At 47.2% G+C, this 16,384-nt stretch overlaps 1 protein-coding gene across 3 annotated transcripts in view; it reads right to left on the bottom strand.

Moving 5' to 3' along the window:
- The window catches only part of ACAP1 (ArfGAP with coiled-coil, ankyrin repeat and PH domains 1), a 51,521-nt gene extending 41,544 nt beyond the window's left edge, over nucleotides 1–9,977 (bottom strand). For 2 of the 3 annotated variants that reach the window (XR_004537275.1, XR_004537276.1), the window contains exon 1: nucleotides 9,776–9,977. Coding sequence is in view for 1 of the 3 variants with exons in the window: in XM_033925103.1 (XP_033780994.1) it covers nucleotides 9,776–9,822 (47 nt within the window). In the remaining 2 variants the exon portion in view is untranslated. The remainder of the gene's footprint in view (nucleotides 1–9,775) is intronic. The other variant, XM_033925103.1, reaches the window with a different exon arrangement.
- Nucleotides 9,978–16,384: the final 6,407 nt, after the last annotated feature.

Below are 16,384 nucleotides of genomic sequence, written 5' to 3'. Positions count from 1 at the left end.
TCCCTCAGGGTTTTTGCAGCCCAAATGCATGACCTTGCATTTCTTAGCATTAAATTTTAGCTGCCAAATTTCAGACCATTCGTCAAGCTTCGTCGGGTCTTTCCTCATCTTATTCACACCATCCGGCGTGTCTACTCTATCGCAGATTTTGGTATCATCCGCAAAGAGGCAAATCTTACCCGACAGCCCTTCAGCGATATCGTTTATAAAAATGTTAAAAAGAACAGGCCCTAGAACAGACCCTTGAGGCACACCACTGGTGACATCCCTTTCCTCAGAGCGATCTCCATTGATCACTTCCCCTCTGTCGCCCTCCACTCAACCGGTTCTTGACCCAGCCCGTCACTTTGGGACCCACCCCCGAGGGCACTCAGTCAAAGGCTTTGCTAAAATCTAAATACACTACATCTAGCGCACACCCTCTATCCAATTCTCTGGCCACCCAGACAAAGAACAAGTTTTAAGTGTTTATGCTAAGATGTATAAGTAAAACGCGCTCTGTGGACTTAAATCCCCAGAAAGCTTTGCTTTTCCCAGAGTCAAGCTGCAACTACAGAGCCTATGCCCACCAGTCTTCTTCAGTTTGAGAGAGAACGGTTGCCATATTGAGAGCTCGTCCAACATATTATTTAATAAAATTGTTCTTTGGACCTCTTCAGGTCTCTCTCCCTTTTATTTCGGAAGACCGTTTATCTGAGCCTACTTTTTTTTTTGATTATTCTGAGGGATCCATGGCTTGCGAGGTGCGGCCTAATTTTACAGAAGCCTGTTTGCATAAGTAAATCAGCGTTTCACATGCGAAATTTGTTTATAAAATCACTCTTGATGTGTCTCAATATCTCCTTCCCCAAGTCTTACGGTTAGAGACAGAGAGTCTGACAACCGGCAAGGACACTATCCCTGCACAATTTCCTTCCTGTTCCAGTACCACACATACCACATTTTACCCCTCATTTCTTGCACTTAACAGATCCCGTGTGCTTCTCTCAGGCTTGTCTGAATCTCTTCACTGATTCTTTCTCCACCGCTTTTCCCATGAGGCTATTCTATTCACCCGCCAGCCTCTTTGTCAAGTACTATTTTCTCTTACTCCTGAGATTGATCCCTGTGGAGCCAAGACCTCTGAAAAACAGTCCGTTTCTTATGTTTGAATAAAAACAGAAGGTAAGCTGTGCACGGTCCGACAAAAATCGATCATTCCCGGCACCCCATCGCCAGCCATGGCAAAACCAGGTCACTTAAAGGTACCCATCAGGTCCTAAAGAGTAGATCCACTCGATGTATAACTCACCCCTTTTAGTAGCCAAACCTTTCTTAAAACCAACTACGCTATCCGCTCTTACCACAACCTCTGCCAACGCGTTCCAGAGCGTAACTATTCTCCGAGTGAAAGAAAATTTTCACCTATTGGTTTTAAGAGTATTTCCCTGTAACTTCATCGGGTGTCCCCTAGTGAAAAATCGATCCACTTGTCCTCGTTCTACTCCACTCAGGATTTTGTCGACTTCAATCCTATCTCCCCTCAGCCGTCTCTTTTCCAAGCTGAAAAGCCCTAACCTCTTTATTAAAATGTATTATACCACAATTTACGATCCATGTGGCTTAACACGCTAAAATCTGTTAAAAAAAAGAGAAAAGAACGCCATTATCAACAGGTAAGACCTAAATCCAAATATTGAAGAGAAGAAACCCCCCCCCCTCCCAAATCTCTTTTTGTTGTGGTCTCCTGAATGCAGTCTTCTCATGTCAACTGCCGATCTAAAAGTTACGTCAAATTAAATGCCAAAATGAGTTTTCAATGAGACTTACATCTTGGAAATGAAAGTTCACTTTGAATAACTTGGGGGAAATGTCATTCCATAGGGATGGAGATATAAAAGGAAAAGCAGAATTATGAACTGATTCATAATGAGCCATTTTTTTGGGTGAAGGAAGTCCCGGTCTCTGAAAGTCAACCAACTGTAATGTACGTGTCGGGGGGGGGGGTATATGTCCTTCCTCATACGAGAGGAGCTCCGTCCCCTTGGTCATCTTGGTTGCTCCGATCCTCTCGTCACCTTGGTCGCTCCTCTTTGAACCTTTTCTAATTCTGCTGTATCTTTTTTGAGTGACTTTTGAACGCATTTAAGTCTTTTCAAATATAAAAGTTTATTGAACCAAAATCAAGCAATATTCTGTGGAGCAGTGATCAAGGTTTTTTTTTATAAAACAACTATGACTGGAAGGTGAACTCTTCACCCAAGGGAGGTTTTCAAGCCTTCCTTACAGAGTTCCATAGCTCTGAGGAATCTTATAACATCATTTTGATCACTCTCCATGAATTTTGCTATATAATGGAGGTCAGTTGCACAATTTGATATCATAGACCATTTTTGACCTCAGGTCTACAATTATTATCCCTGAACATTATAGTATCTTTTTTGAGAGCAGCGTTGAACACAATACTCAAGGCGAGATCACGCTTTGGGCCTTTTCAAGTCCAGCTGTAGCCACATTGGCCACATCCTCTGGCAGCTAATTCCAAAGCGTGATTGCTCATTGAGTGACAAATACTTTCGACAATTTGTTTTATATCTGCCATCTGCTAAGTGAACACATGGAGGCAGACAGCTTTGCTTGGGGGGGGGGAGACAGAAGGGGGGGGCCACAGAGAGATAGGGAGGAACTGGAGCGGGAGAGGGAAAGGGGCCTGCTTTGGGGGAGGGGTGTGCTTGGAGGCAGACAGCTTTGCTTGGGGGGGGAGACAGAAGGGGGGCCACGGAGACACAGTCAGGGAGGAACTGGAGGGGCAGAGGGAAAGGGGTCTGCTTTGGGGGAGGGGTGTGCTGGGAGGTAGATAGCTTTGCTTGGGGGGGGAGACAAAATGGGGGGCCACGGAGAGACAGTCAGGGAGGAATTGGAGGGGTAGAGGGAAAGGGGTCTGCTTTGGGGGGGAGGGGTGTGCTGGGAGGCAGACAGCTTTGCTTGGGAGGGAAGACAGAAGGGGGGCTACGGAGAGACAGTTAGGGAGGAACTGGAGAGGGAGAGGGAAAGGGGGCTGCTTTCTAGCACCCGTTAATGTAACGGGCTTAAAGACTAGTTATTTAATAAAATTGTTATTTCATGGCTATCAAAGGAGTAGTTGTTCAATATCTGTTCCACCCCATACTCATATAGACCTCTGTCACATCTCCTCTTGGCCAAGCTGAAGAGCCCTAACTTATTTGGCCTTTCTTTGCAGCTGAGTCATTTTATCCCTCTATTGTTTTCTTACCCTTCTCTGCCTCTTTCGCAGTTCCTCTATCTTTTTTTTTTTTTTTTTTTTGAGATCAGGCAACCAAAGCTGCACGCAATTCTTGAGATGCGTTCGCTAGGGTTACCACATGTCCGGGGAAACCCGGTCGTGGCCTCTTTTTTAGAGAACTGTCCGGGTGCCCAGATTTTCAAACCCTGGCAGTTTGTCCGGGTTTCCCGCGCCCGGGGCCGCGTTTGGAGGGCCTCAGAGCATGCACAGTATGTGACGCGATGATGTGTGATGTCATCACGTCACATCTGCGCAGGGCACGGCCTGGACTCGGGAAAGGAAATGAGGGGACAGAGCTAGGGGCAGAAGAAATCTAGTAACCCTAGCATTGGCACCATGGATCTATACAGAAGTATTATAATTGTGAACATTTTATAGTACTTTGCTCTCTACATAACTCCTCATATTCTGTTTGCTTTTTTTGGCCGTGTCCACACAAATTTAGAATATATCGTACATGACGATCCCAAGATTCTTTTCCCAAGCACCACCTCCTGATCTGGAATCCAATATTTTACAACTATAATTAGGATATTTTTTGCATTACTTTGCATTCACTATGTTAAACTTCATCTGCCATTTTGACGCCCACTTCTCCCTTCTGGCAAGGTCCTTCTGCGGTTCAGCTCGTGTTTCAACCAGCTCGAATAGTTTCACGTCATCTGCAACTCCCGACGAGTAGTAGCCCCAGTGGGTAGGGCAGTGAAACTGTGAAGCCACAATTCAAATCCCACTTCTCTCATTTGAAAGGAGTTTAGGCATTGGTGGAATGAGGCATTATGACATCACAAGCTGAGCTCTAGAATGTTGCTACTTAGGATTTTAAAGGGTCTGAGGCTTGTGCAGATGAGGACGGAGCTCAAGCATTGGTGGAATGAGGCATTATGACATCACAATCTGAGCTCTAGAATGTTGCTACTTAGGATTTTAAAGGGTTTGAGGCTTGTGCAGATGAGGACGGAACTTAGGCATTGGTGGAATGAGGCATTATGACATCACAATCTGAGCTCTAGAATGTTGCTACTTAGGATTTTAAAGGGTCTGAGGCTTGGAAAATTTAAAACTGAACTTAAAACCTTCCTTTTTAAAGATGCTTTTACAACATAATTTTACAGTTTCAGTATCATGTTTTCCTATATTATACCTGTATTAACTATTTCCCTTTGTATTTTCCCTTAATGTTTCTTCTTTACCTTATGAATTGTATTTCATCCCTCCTTTCCCATGTTTATCAATGTTAATATCAAGAGTTCTTACCCATTTTTTGAGTAATTGTATGTACTGTATTGTTTGTTTTATTTTTTTTTATTTATTTAATAATTGTAAATTTTAAAGTGTACATCGCTTAGAATATTTGATTAAGCGATTGATCAAGTCTCCTAATAAACTTGAAACTTGAAACTTGTGCAGATGAGGACGGAGCTCAAGCATTGGTGGAATGAGGCATTATGACATCACAATCTGAGCTCTAGAATGTTGCTACTTAGGATTTTAAAGGGTTTGATGCTTGTGCAGATGACGACAGGGTTTGCAAGGATGGGGGCAGGGACAGGAAAAGAACTCGCGGGGATGGGACAGGAAAATGAGTTCCAGCGGGGACAAATTTGTCCCCATGTCATTCTCTCACAAGGAGCAGCCAGGGTTTAAAAATCCGTGTGTGCACCCGGACAGTTCTCTAAAAAAGAGGCCACGACTGGGTTCCCCCGGACATGTGGTAACCCTAGTGAACGCATCTCAAGAATGGCAGTGCTCTTCAATCTCTCACTAAGTACGGGGAAACAGCCAACGTCGTTCCTCTACATAAAAAGGGTTGCAAGGCCGAGGCTGCGAACTATAGACCGGTAAGCCTCACCTCAATAGTGTGTAAACTCATGGAAACACTAATTAAGTATAAATTAGATACGATCCTGAACGAGGGAAATCTCCAGGATCCCAGCCAACATGGATTCACCAAGGGTAGGTCATGCCAGTCCAATCTAATCAGCTTCTTTGACTGGGTAACAAGAAGACTGGACTCAGGAGAGTCCTTGGACGTCGTGTACCTGGACTTCAGCAAAGCGTTCGACAGCGTCCCACACCGCAGGCTGCTGAACAAGATGAGATCGATGGGATTAGGAGAGACTCTAACTGCATGGGTTAAAGATTGGCTTAATGGCAGACTTCAGAGGGTGGGGTTAACGGTACCCTCTCTAAAATGTCGGAGGTGACTAGCGGAGTGCCACAGGGTTCGGTCCTGGGCCCACTCCTCTTCAACATATTCATTGGGGATCTAACTCAAGGGCTTCAAGGCAAGGTAACCTTATTCGCTGATGACGCCAAACTATGCAATATAGTAAGCGGCTATAAGAACATAAGAAATGCCTCCGCTGGGTCAGACCCGAGGTCCATCGTGCCCAGCAGTCCGCTCACGCGGCGGCCCTACAGGTCCAGGACCTGTGCAGTAATCTTTTATCTGTACCCCTCTATTCCCATTTCCAGTAGGAATTTGTCCAATCCCTTCTTGAACCCCAGTACCGTACTCTGCCCTTTTAAGCCCTCTGGAAGCGCATTGGCTAAGGCTCTTAACATTTGCATCTCCTCTTCCTATAGGCTAAGGCTCTTTGCATCTGCATTGTGATGTCATAGAGCTTTATGGTTATAGAAACCTAGAAACATGATGGCAGATAAAGGCCAAATGGTCCATCCGCAGCATCCACTATCTCCTCCTCTCCCTATTGGCTAAGGCTCTTAACATTTGCATCTCCTCTTCCTATAGGCTAAGGCTCTTTGCATCTGCATTGTGATGTCATAGAGCTTTATGGTTATAGAAACCTAGAAACATGATGGCAGATAAAGGCCAAATGGTCCATCCGCAGCATCCACTATCTCCTCCTCTCCCTATTGGCTAAGGCTCTTAACATTTGCATCTCCTCTTCCTATAGGCTAAGGCTCTTTGCATCTGCATTGTGATGTCATAGAGCTTTATGGTTATAGAAACCTAGAAACATGATGGCAGATAAAGGCCAAATGGTCCATCCGCAGCATCCACTATCTCCTCCTCTCCCTATTGGCTAAGGCTCTTAACATTTGCATCTCCTCTTCCTATAGGCTAAGGCTCTTTGCACCTGCATTGTGATGTCTTAGAGCTTTATGGTTATAGAAACCTAGAAACATGATGGCAGATAAAGGCCAAATGGTCCATCCACAGCATCCACTATCTCCTCCTCTCCCATAAGAACATAAGCAATGCCTCCGCTGGGTCAGACCTGAGGTCCATCGTGGCTAGCAGTCCGCTCATGCGGTGGCCCAACAGGTCCAGGACCTGTGCAGTCATCCTCTATCTATACCCCTCTATCCCCTTTTCCAGTAGGAATTTGTCCAATCCTTTCTTGAACCCCAGTACCGTACTCTGCCCTATTACGTCCTCTGGAAGCGCATTCCAGGTGTCCACCACACGTTGGGTAAAGAAGAACTTCCTAGCATTTGTTTTGAATCTGTCCCCTTTCAACTTTTCCGAATGCCCTCTTGTTCTCTTATGTTTCGAAAGTTTGAAGAATCTGTCCCTCTCTACTCTCTCTATAAGAACATAAGAAAGTCTTCTAACCAAAAAAAAACTCTGTGGAGTGACGATGTTCCCAAATGGACTTTATTTGAAAGTGTCAAAGTTCCAAAGGTCCACTGAAATCATCCACATAAAATAATTTCATCCACAAGTACTAGGGGTCACTCGGAGAAATTGAAAGGGGACAGGTTTAGGACAAATGCTAGGAAGTTCTTTTTTTACCCAGAGAGTGGTGGACACGTGGAACGCGCTTCCGGAGGTTGTGATAGGCCAGAGCACAGTGCGGGGGTTCAAGGAAGGTTTGGATAAGTTCCTGAAGGATAAGGGGATTGAGGGGGTACAGATAGAAGCAGAGGTAGGTTATAGAAATGGTCAGGAACCACTTCACAGGTGATAGACCCGATGGGCCGCCGCGGGAGCGGACCGCTGGCCGCGATGGACCTCTGGTCTGACCCAGTGGAGGCAACTTCTTATGTTCTTAGAAAAATGAACCATCCACATAAAAGCCTTAAAGGACCTATCCTTTAAGAAAGATCTTCAAACATTTTTATCCACTGATGCTTTTCATTCTCGATGCACTCCAGAATACACCAGTGGGAACACAGAGACCTACCTGGCCTTTTGTGCTACCCATTCCCCTTTTGTGTTGTGTGATGTGTTTTTTTTAAACTTTTTTTTTAAATATCAATTTATATTGTAAGCTGCTTAGACCTGATCTGATTTGCGTGATCTATATCAAAAAATAATTGTCTCTTCCCCCCTCCTATACCTTTCTTTGTGCCCACCTTCTTTTTTACCACCCTTCTCTCTTTTCCCTCCTACTCTCCACCCTCCATTCCTCGTGGGTCCTGCCTCCGCTCATTGGGTTTTTCATGGCCGCACCTCTCTGCCGCTGGTCTTTCCAGTTTTCCCGGGTCAGGCCTATGATCCCCCGGCAGGTCCTGTCTCGCTACTCCCAGCCCTCTGCCCCTCCCATAGGGAAAGTGGGTCATTCAGCGGCAGGAGGAAGAAATGGGGTTGGGGTGGGAGAAGAAGAAGATTCACGCCACTCAGATAACATGCCAAACCCATTCTACTTACAGATATTTGTAACATGATATGGGGATCGTTTCCTGCCCCCTCGTGAGAGGAACAGTAGATAAGGGGAGGAAGGAGAGATGACGTCCCCTCACCAATTTCAGCTGGGCCCTGCACTTCGGCTCAGAAAGAGAGAAGCAGGGGGGTCTAGCCCACACCTTCTGAGAACAGGACTTTCACAGCAAATATCGGCATACCTAAACCACAATGTATTATTTCTATATAGTGCTACCAGGCGCACACAGCGCTGTACATTGTACACGTGAGAGACGGCCCCCGCTCAGAAGAGCTTACAATCTAATTATGACAGACACACAGGACAAAAGGGGCGTCTGAACTTAGTGCTCAAGAAGGGAATAGGAGGGGACTGAAGAGATAGTTAGGGGACCACTGAGGGGATGACAGATATGTTGGTAGGGTTAGGATTTAAACGCAGATTCAAATAAGAGGGCCTAAACAAAACTGGCACCCCCCCCTACCCCCGGCTGAGAGAAATAAGGATGCTAACTGGCACACAAGCGTGGGCTCTTCCTGCTTATGTGGCACAGCTTTCGTTTCGAAGTGATGGGAAAGCCAGGGATGAGCCGGGCTTCGTCCAACCCAGGAAGTGAAGTGAGCAGAGACCAGATGTGCCTTGCTGGAAGGGAGGGGAGAGATTTCTGCAGCCCTAGGTGCCCACATTTCAGCATGCAGGAAGTTGCTCAGGACTGGAGAAACTCAGCACCCCCCCCAAAAAAAACAAAAACAAAAAACCACAACAAAAACAGCACCTAAAACGCAGCTATTCACCATCACTCCTAAGAAGCCAGATTGTCTCATTATCACTGTTGAAACCAAGACTTCCTAAAAGCATCCCCCAAACAAGATCCACTTACCCAATGGAGACCGTTCCCTTATATCCCAAATGGGGTCCACCCCCTTCTACTCACAGCATCCCTAAAGAGATATGGACCACCCGTTCCCAAGAGACATCAAACAGTCCCTCCCGCCGTGACATCCCCATCTCCAAAATGAACAGCAGCGACCCACCCCACAGATCAAAGGTCGCCTCTCTTCCCCCCTACCTGTACTCCTAAAGTGTCTTTCTTCCCTCCCTCCTCCTAGAACCCCCTTCTACTCACAGCATCCCTAAAGAGATATGGACCACCCCTTCCCAAGAGATATCCCCATCTCCAAAATGAACAGCAGCCACCCACCCCACAGATCAAAGGTCGCCTTCCTTCCCCCCCTACCTGTACTCCTAAAGTGTCTTTCTTCCCTCCCTCCTCCTAGCACCCCCTTCTACTCACAGCATCCCTAAAGAGATATGGACCACCACTTCCCAAGAGATATCCCCATCTCCAAAATAAACAGCAGCCACCCACCCCACAGATCAAAGGTTGCCTCCCTTCCCCCCTACCTGTACTCCTAAAGTGTCTTTCTTCCCCCCTCCCCCTTCTACTCACAGCATCCCTAAAGAGATATGGACCACCCATTCCCAAGAGACATCATGCAGTCCCTCCCGTCGTGACATCCCCATCTCCAAAATGAACCTCAGCGACCCACCCCACAGATCAAAGGTTGCCTCCCTTCCCCCTACCTATACTCCTAAAGTGTCTTTCTTCCCTCCCTCCTCCTAGCACCCCCCTTCTACTCACAGCATCCCTAAAGAGATATGGACCACCCCTTCCCAAGAGATATCCCCATCTCCAAAATGAACAGCAGCCACCCACCCCACAGATCAAAGGTCGCCTCCCTTCCCCCCCCTACCTGTACTCCTAAAGTGTCTTTCTTCCCTCCCTCCTCCTAGCACCCCGAAACTGAACTCCTCTGTCTCCCAACTGCCCCTAGCCCTCCAAAACGAGTCTCCCCTGCCCCCCCCCACTCTGTCTTACCTGAAGCGGGGAGAGTCCTTCAGACATTCCTCGAAATCCACCGTCATCCCGAACCAGAACCGAAAAGGAGCCGAAAGAGCCGAAAAGGGGCGCGATTCGAATCCACAGCAGAGCTCAATCCGGAGCAGACCGATTCCGATGCGGGAGGGTGGGGGGGAGACAACGCGTCCGGAGGGGAGGACAATGGGGGAGAGGGGGGGAGAAAAACACCCCAGCAGCGTGCAACCTCCGAGATCTAGAGTGCCGGCACCCGGGGTGGAGGAGAGGGAGGAGGGACCCGCCCCGGAGAGGGAGGAGATCGCAACTGAAGAGACTGCACATAGAAAGAGACACGGCCTCAGAGGCTGAAGCGTGCTGAGAACATTAAGACTGACCTTACTGGGTCAGACAAAGGTCCAGCAAGTCCAGTAGCCCAAAGAGTCCAAACTCCTACTACAGGTTTTTCCTTTTGAATTCGAGCCTTCCCGGTGGCAAGAACATTTTGCAGAAAGTAATCTCCGATTTGGTACCGATCCAGGGCAAGCAGAGGCTTCACCCATATCTTAATAACAGACTATGGACTTTTCCTCCAGGAATTTGTCCAAACCTTTCTTAAAACCAGCTACACCATGTTCCAGAGTTTAACTGTTCTCTAAACTCCTACCCTAGCTAAATCCAAGTCCATAATAAGGCAAGGGTTAGCAAAGAAGCAGAAAGTCCTAAATTTCCCATATCTTAATAACAGACTATGGACTTTTCCTCCAAGAATTTGTCCAAATCTTTCTTAAAACCAGCACGATGTTCCAGAGTTTAACTATTCTCTAAACTCCTACCCTAGCTAAATCCAACTCCATAATAAGGCAAGGGTTAGCAAAAAAAGCAGAAAGTCCCAAATTAAAGCTCCCTTCAAGAACCCTCTGCTCTCTAGGGCACTGTTCTTCAACCTTTTGACACCTATGGACCGGCAGAAATAAAATAATTATTTTGTGGACCGGCACCAGTCCACGGATCGGCAGTTGAAGAATACTGGGCTAAGTTGTGGGCCAGACCCCGCCCAGGCTAGGAAGTTCTTCTTCACCCAACGGGTGGTGGACACCTGGAACGTGCTTCCAGAGGGCGTGATAGGACAGGGCACGGTATTGGAGTTCAAGAAGGGTTTGGACAATTTTCTGAAGGAAAAGGGGATAGAAGGTTAAATACAGGTTTCTGGACCTGATGGGCTGCCGCGTGAGCGGACTGCCGGGCATGATGGACCTTTGGTCTGACCCAGCAGAGGCACTGCTTATGTTCTTATCTCCACCCCTAGACCCACCCCAAAATAGTACTAATTGCAACACCATTTTTTCCATTCATTTGTCATATACACACACACACAATATAATCATATTAACAACACATAAGCCCGAGACCCCCGTGTCGATGGGCGGAATGTAACACGGGGCTGATAGAGCCCTCGTGTCGCCCATCGGCTGGGGGGGGGGGTTTAAAAGGGGAAGATAGGAAGCTGGGATAGGGATTGGGCGGCGGGCCTGTCTGTAGGAAAATTTTAAAATGATTGGCTGTGGGCGCGAGGGGCGAGGACTTAAAGAAGGGACCCTGGAGGACTCGGCTCCTTCCGAGGTCCTCCAGGGCGGCATTTCCCACCCGCCCGCTCATGCTTGGGGGGACAGAGGTTGGCAGCTCGGGGGTGCGGATTTCCCGAGCTACTGGGTCATGGGGCTCATCAGGTGATGAGCGTTGGGACGGCAGGGAGCCGTGCCTGGTGGGTCAGGTGACCCGGAAAATGGGGCATGAGGGACATGGCACCCCTCCGACTCTTGCTGTGGTGGCGGGGTTGAGGGCTGCGGCTACATTTATACCAACCAGAAGACTGTGGTGTGTTTTTTTTTTGGTAAAGCAAAGGGGAGGGTTTTGAAGGAAGCGGGTTTGGAGTATTTAGGCGGACAGCAGGGCCTATCCAGAGCCCGCTGTTACAGATAAGCCCACGCAATTACGGGACCAAAAACTAAAAGCAGTAATATTCACAAACAAACCCTAAGATGCAAGACTCAGCAAGTACAACCCCAGAGGAAAAGAAACAAATGCATTTCTTCCTGAACAGACAAATCAATCACTAAATAAAGAAAACAGACAAATCAATCACTAAATAAAAAAATAAAAGCGTTCCCCCTACCGCTGTTGTCTCCCTCCCTCCATGCTGTGCCTTGCCCTCTGGCCTGCCCCCCCCCCCCCCCCCCGGTGTTATCCTCGGGCCGGCTCCCTCTTCCTCAGTGCTTCAGTGCACAAAACCATGGGTGGCGGCTCCTTGCTCGTCCCGCGCCTCATCTGGAAGCCTTCCCTCCGACATGGCGACGTCAGAGAGAAGGCTTCCGGTTCAGGCGCAGGACGCGCGGAGGAGCCTCTGCCCACGGCTTTGTGCACTGCAGCAACTGAGGAAGGGGGAGCCGGCCCGAAGGCAACACCGCATCGATCGCACCGTGGACTGGCGGTTGAAGAACACTGCTCTAAGGCACAGGAGCCAGCCATATGAGTTGCATACTGGGACAGGCCCAAGGTCCATCTACCCCGTATCCTGTTTCCAACAGTGGTCAACCAAGGTCACAAGTAGCTGGCAAGATCTCAAAGAGAAAAAAAAAACAGATTTTATGCTGCTTATCCTAGGAATAAGCAGTGGATTTCCCCAATTCATCTTAATAATTGCTTATGGGCTTCTCTGTTAAGAAATCAGCCAAACCTTTTTTAAACCTCGCTAAGCTAAGTGCTTTTTCCCCACATTCTCTGGCAATGAATTCCAGAGTTGAATTTCATGTCGAGCCAAGACAATTGATAAATCAACCTGACTGGCAGTTTCTCTAGAGAAGTAATCCATTATTGTAAGTTTCCTTGTTATTTAAAAAAAGGCCAACACTAGCGTTAAAAAATGCATTATAAGTCAAGAGTTGGAGCAAATGTCGTTCCTTTGTCTATGACAGAGATTTCCTTACTATTTAAGATCCCGAGAGGTTAAATATTTTATCAAAACGGAAGATACAACCAGAAATCAGAGCAGATGGAACAACTGATAATGCGCCCGTGGAAGTGGAGAACACACAAGGCTCCTTTTACGAAGCCGCGTTGCGCGGAATAGCGCACGCTACATTGCCGTGCACGCTAGACGCTAACGCCAGCATTGGCGGTAATATCCTGCGTGCGCTAAAAACGCTAGCGCACCTTAGTAAGAGGAGCCCATAGGGTAAAATGTTTAGGCATCTCAGTTTTGCTTTCCAGGACCTTCTCCCCATTTGCCATTTGTTCCCGTCTTCTTTCCTTTCTCCCTTAGATCCATCTCTAACACTGATCCATTCTAGTCGGCTTTCTTCCATTTATTTTTCGTCCTCTACCCACTCAGATTTCATCCAATCCTCGGGTCTCATTTTGGATAGCATCTTCCTTCAGCTTTCCCTCTCTCTCACTCCCCTTCCAGCCCACCCCCTATTCTTATTTTCACCCCCCATCCTCTCACTCCCCGTTTCTCCTTTTTTTTCAGCTTCTCATTCCATAATCTTTCGCCAACTCATACGATGGGTCACTTGTGCACTCGACTTACTGCCCTCCAAAGCTCACCTCTTTGAGACTGCTTTCAACGCCTAACTTTTCTCACGTTGAGCTCTGCATCCCCAATCCTCTAGGTCAAAGTCCCTCCTCGAGGGCCGCACTCCAGTTGGGTTTTCAGGATTCCCCAATGAATCTGCATGAGATCTATCTGCATACCCTGCTTTCATTGTACGCTAATAGACCTCATGCATATTTATTGGGGAAATCCTGAAAACCCGACTGGATTGCGGCCCTCGGGGAGGGACTTATACACCTCTGGTTTAGATGGTGCCCAGTGCAACGGAGAATATTGCTGTATCTTTCCACTTCATCTTCTTGGTCTTTGCATTTATCGCTTGAAAGTGACACGTCTAGCGGCAATGCCATTCTCATGGTTTTCTCCTTTATCACTGTATCCAGTTTTTGGGTTAACCCAGGGGAATCACAATTTCTTCATTCTCCACAAATCTCTTTATCTGCCGTCATCTACTATGTTACTATAAGTCTTAACAGAGATTTCGGCAGTTGGAACCCAAGCACCGTACTGGGTAAAGCTTTGGATTCTTGCCCAGAAATAGCTAAGAAGAAAAAAAAATTTAAAAAAAAAAAAAAAATTTAAATTGAATCAGGTTGGGCAGACTGGATGGACCATTTGGGACTTTATCTGCCGTCATCTACTATGTTACTATGTTATAAGCCCACTACTTTCTGGTACTGCAGTGCTACAATATTTACATGAATGTTTCCAGTGGATGAGACATGCTACCTTATTAGACTTTTCCGTAGATAGATTTTCTACATCAATGTTTCACAGCCACTAAGGAAACCACCTTTTTTCTAGGTCTGATGTACCAAAGCTCTTGCTGGGGGCTCCCCCTGGTGTTTCTCAGGGTCCACTGCATATCCTGTCTGGTTGTGGTAGGATATTACATTACATTGCATTACACTGGCGTCTTCTATCCCGCCAATACCTTTCAGTTCTAGGCGGTTTACTAAAGAATTGACCTGGGCATTCCCAGGGAGATTACAAGGTTGATAGTTGGATAATGCATTAGGATCTGGGGAGTCGGGAAGGTTAAGTTAGATCCATTGACATTATGCTCGCAAACCAAGGTTGTACTGTATGTAAAATTTAATGTGGTTGGGTTACACATTTCGCGCACATATACTCCCAGTGAAACTAGCTTATTTCCTTTGCAGTGGCATAGCAAGGGGAGTGGGGCGAAGGGGTGGTCCGTCCCGGGCACCATGTTGGGGGGAGGGCACGGCACCCCTCTTCCTCCCCTCGCCACGCGCGCACCCCCTTCCCTTCCCCCACACTTTAGTTGTTCACCGCCGCGAACGACAGCTTCAACGTGTTCCTTGTGACCGCGTCAGCTCTCCCTCAGATGTCATTTTTGGGTGAGGGAGGGCCGCCGGGGTCGCGAGGAGCATATTACTGGCGTTGGGAAGGGAAAGGGGAGGGGACACATGCACAGCGGGGGGGGATATTGAGGAAGGAGCGGGGGGGGGGGCTGTAGATGAGGGTGGAGAAGAGGCGCCTCCATCCCGGGCGCCTGTCACCCTCGCTATGCCACTGTTCCTTTGGATTTTTGAATTGTGAAATTCTTACTTGCCGTAGGACGGTTTATTTGCAGTGAGATTTATAGAATCAGGGTTGTAAAGTGCCTCTATAAATAGGCCCATCCATCCCTGAATTCTTTGTATGACACTGCATATTGCATGAGCAAATTCGGTTGAATGCCTAATTTGCATGCACAATTTAATTAACAAGCCAATTACCTTCAATCACTGGCCGCTAATTTAGCGTGGAGGGAACAGCAAACCCCTTGTTATTGAAGATATAGACTGCATATCGGAAGACATTATTTTCCTCGCTATGTAGCTACGTAGAATTTTTTTTCCCTTTTTCTTTATACCCTGTGCACAGTGCTGGGCTTCGGCCCGATGAGAGAGTAACAGTAGCAATTGTGGAGTTTTTTTTAATGCCAATGATAAGCGAATGAACAGCTTAAAATCATTATGGATTGCTGCCAAATAATCAATATTGCGGCCTTTCCTCCGCATTTATTTGCGATTGGTTCTCTCTCTCGTGGGGATTCCACCTCTGGCTGGTAACATTAATATTATTAATTATTTGGGGATTTATTGCTACCAATTTCTATTTTTTTTAATCATTTGGATATACCCTTCTTGGGGGCAGGTGTCTATTTGCGCATTTGCGCATTACTGGGTGTCGTTAAGAGGCAGATTCAGGACCTGGTCCCCGGATTTGGCAGCTGAAAAAAAATAAATGCACGCTGAGCGCATTCGAGGAACGGGCGCTGTTTGTATAATAGCCCGTTTTAGGTGGGAGAATTTACACTGACGCCTGGCGTGAATCATTGCGCCTGAATTAGGCACGCTTCTCCCACATTCTACCATACCGGGTGCATCTTCGGTGAACGCCTGTGCTCCTCCCTTGGCCCCACCCCCTTCTCAGTTACACGCTAAAGGATTTGCGTGCACGTCTTTATAGAATAGCAGGCAACGGGCTGTGGTAAAGCCTTCATTGGGGGGTCCATACAAAGCTACAGCAATACTCGTACGGTGGCTGTGAAGACTCCCGATGAAGCCTTGAGCCGAAACACGGTCTTTGTTGGGTCTCATCTGTGTATCTCTATAATAAAGAGCTGTTTAACTTGTATCCCATATTCTCTTGCCTGGCGTTTCCCACTGTACGCATCTGCTCAAACTATGCCCCCCCGAATTACTACTCACACTGTTCGTAGACCACCACACTATCTTGTGTTTCTACTTACACACCCATGTTCGGTCACACAATTTTATAAGATATACACAGAGAATCACAAAGAGATATATATATATATACAGACAGAAACGGCTACATGTCTCACATGCATGTAACACAGCTTTGTGTATAATGGAAGACAGACATAGATACACATGTTCTCCCACAAAAGCCCACAGCCATGGAGAGGCGGTGATCTATCCTTCACTGTTTCTGTCTCCCTTGTGCTCGTCCTAATGTAACAGCTGGAGATCCCTCGCTAGATG

Source organism: Geotrypetes seraphini, chromosome 16, assembly GCF_902459505.1.
Source record: "Geotrypetes seraphini chromosome 16, aGeoSer1.1, whole genome shotgun sequence".
NCBI lineage: Eukaryota > Metazoa > Chordata > Amphibia > Gymnophiona > Dermophiidae > Geotrypetes > Geotrypetes seraphini.
The sequence above is the reverse complement of the archived record's forward strand: the minus strand, read 5'-3'. Positions and strand labels throughout refer to the sequence as shown.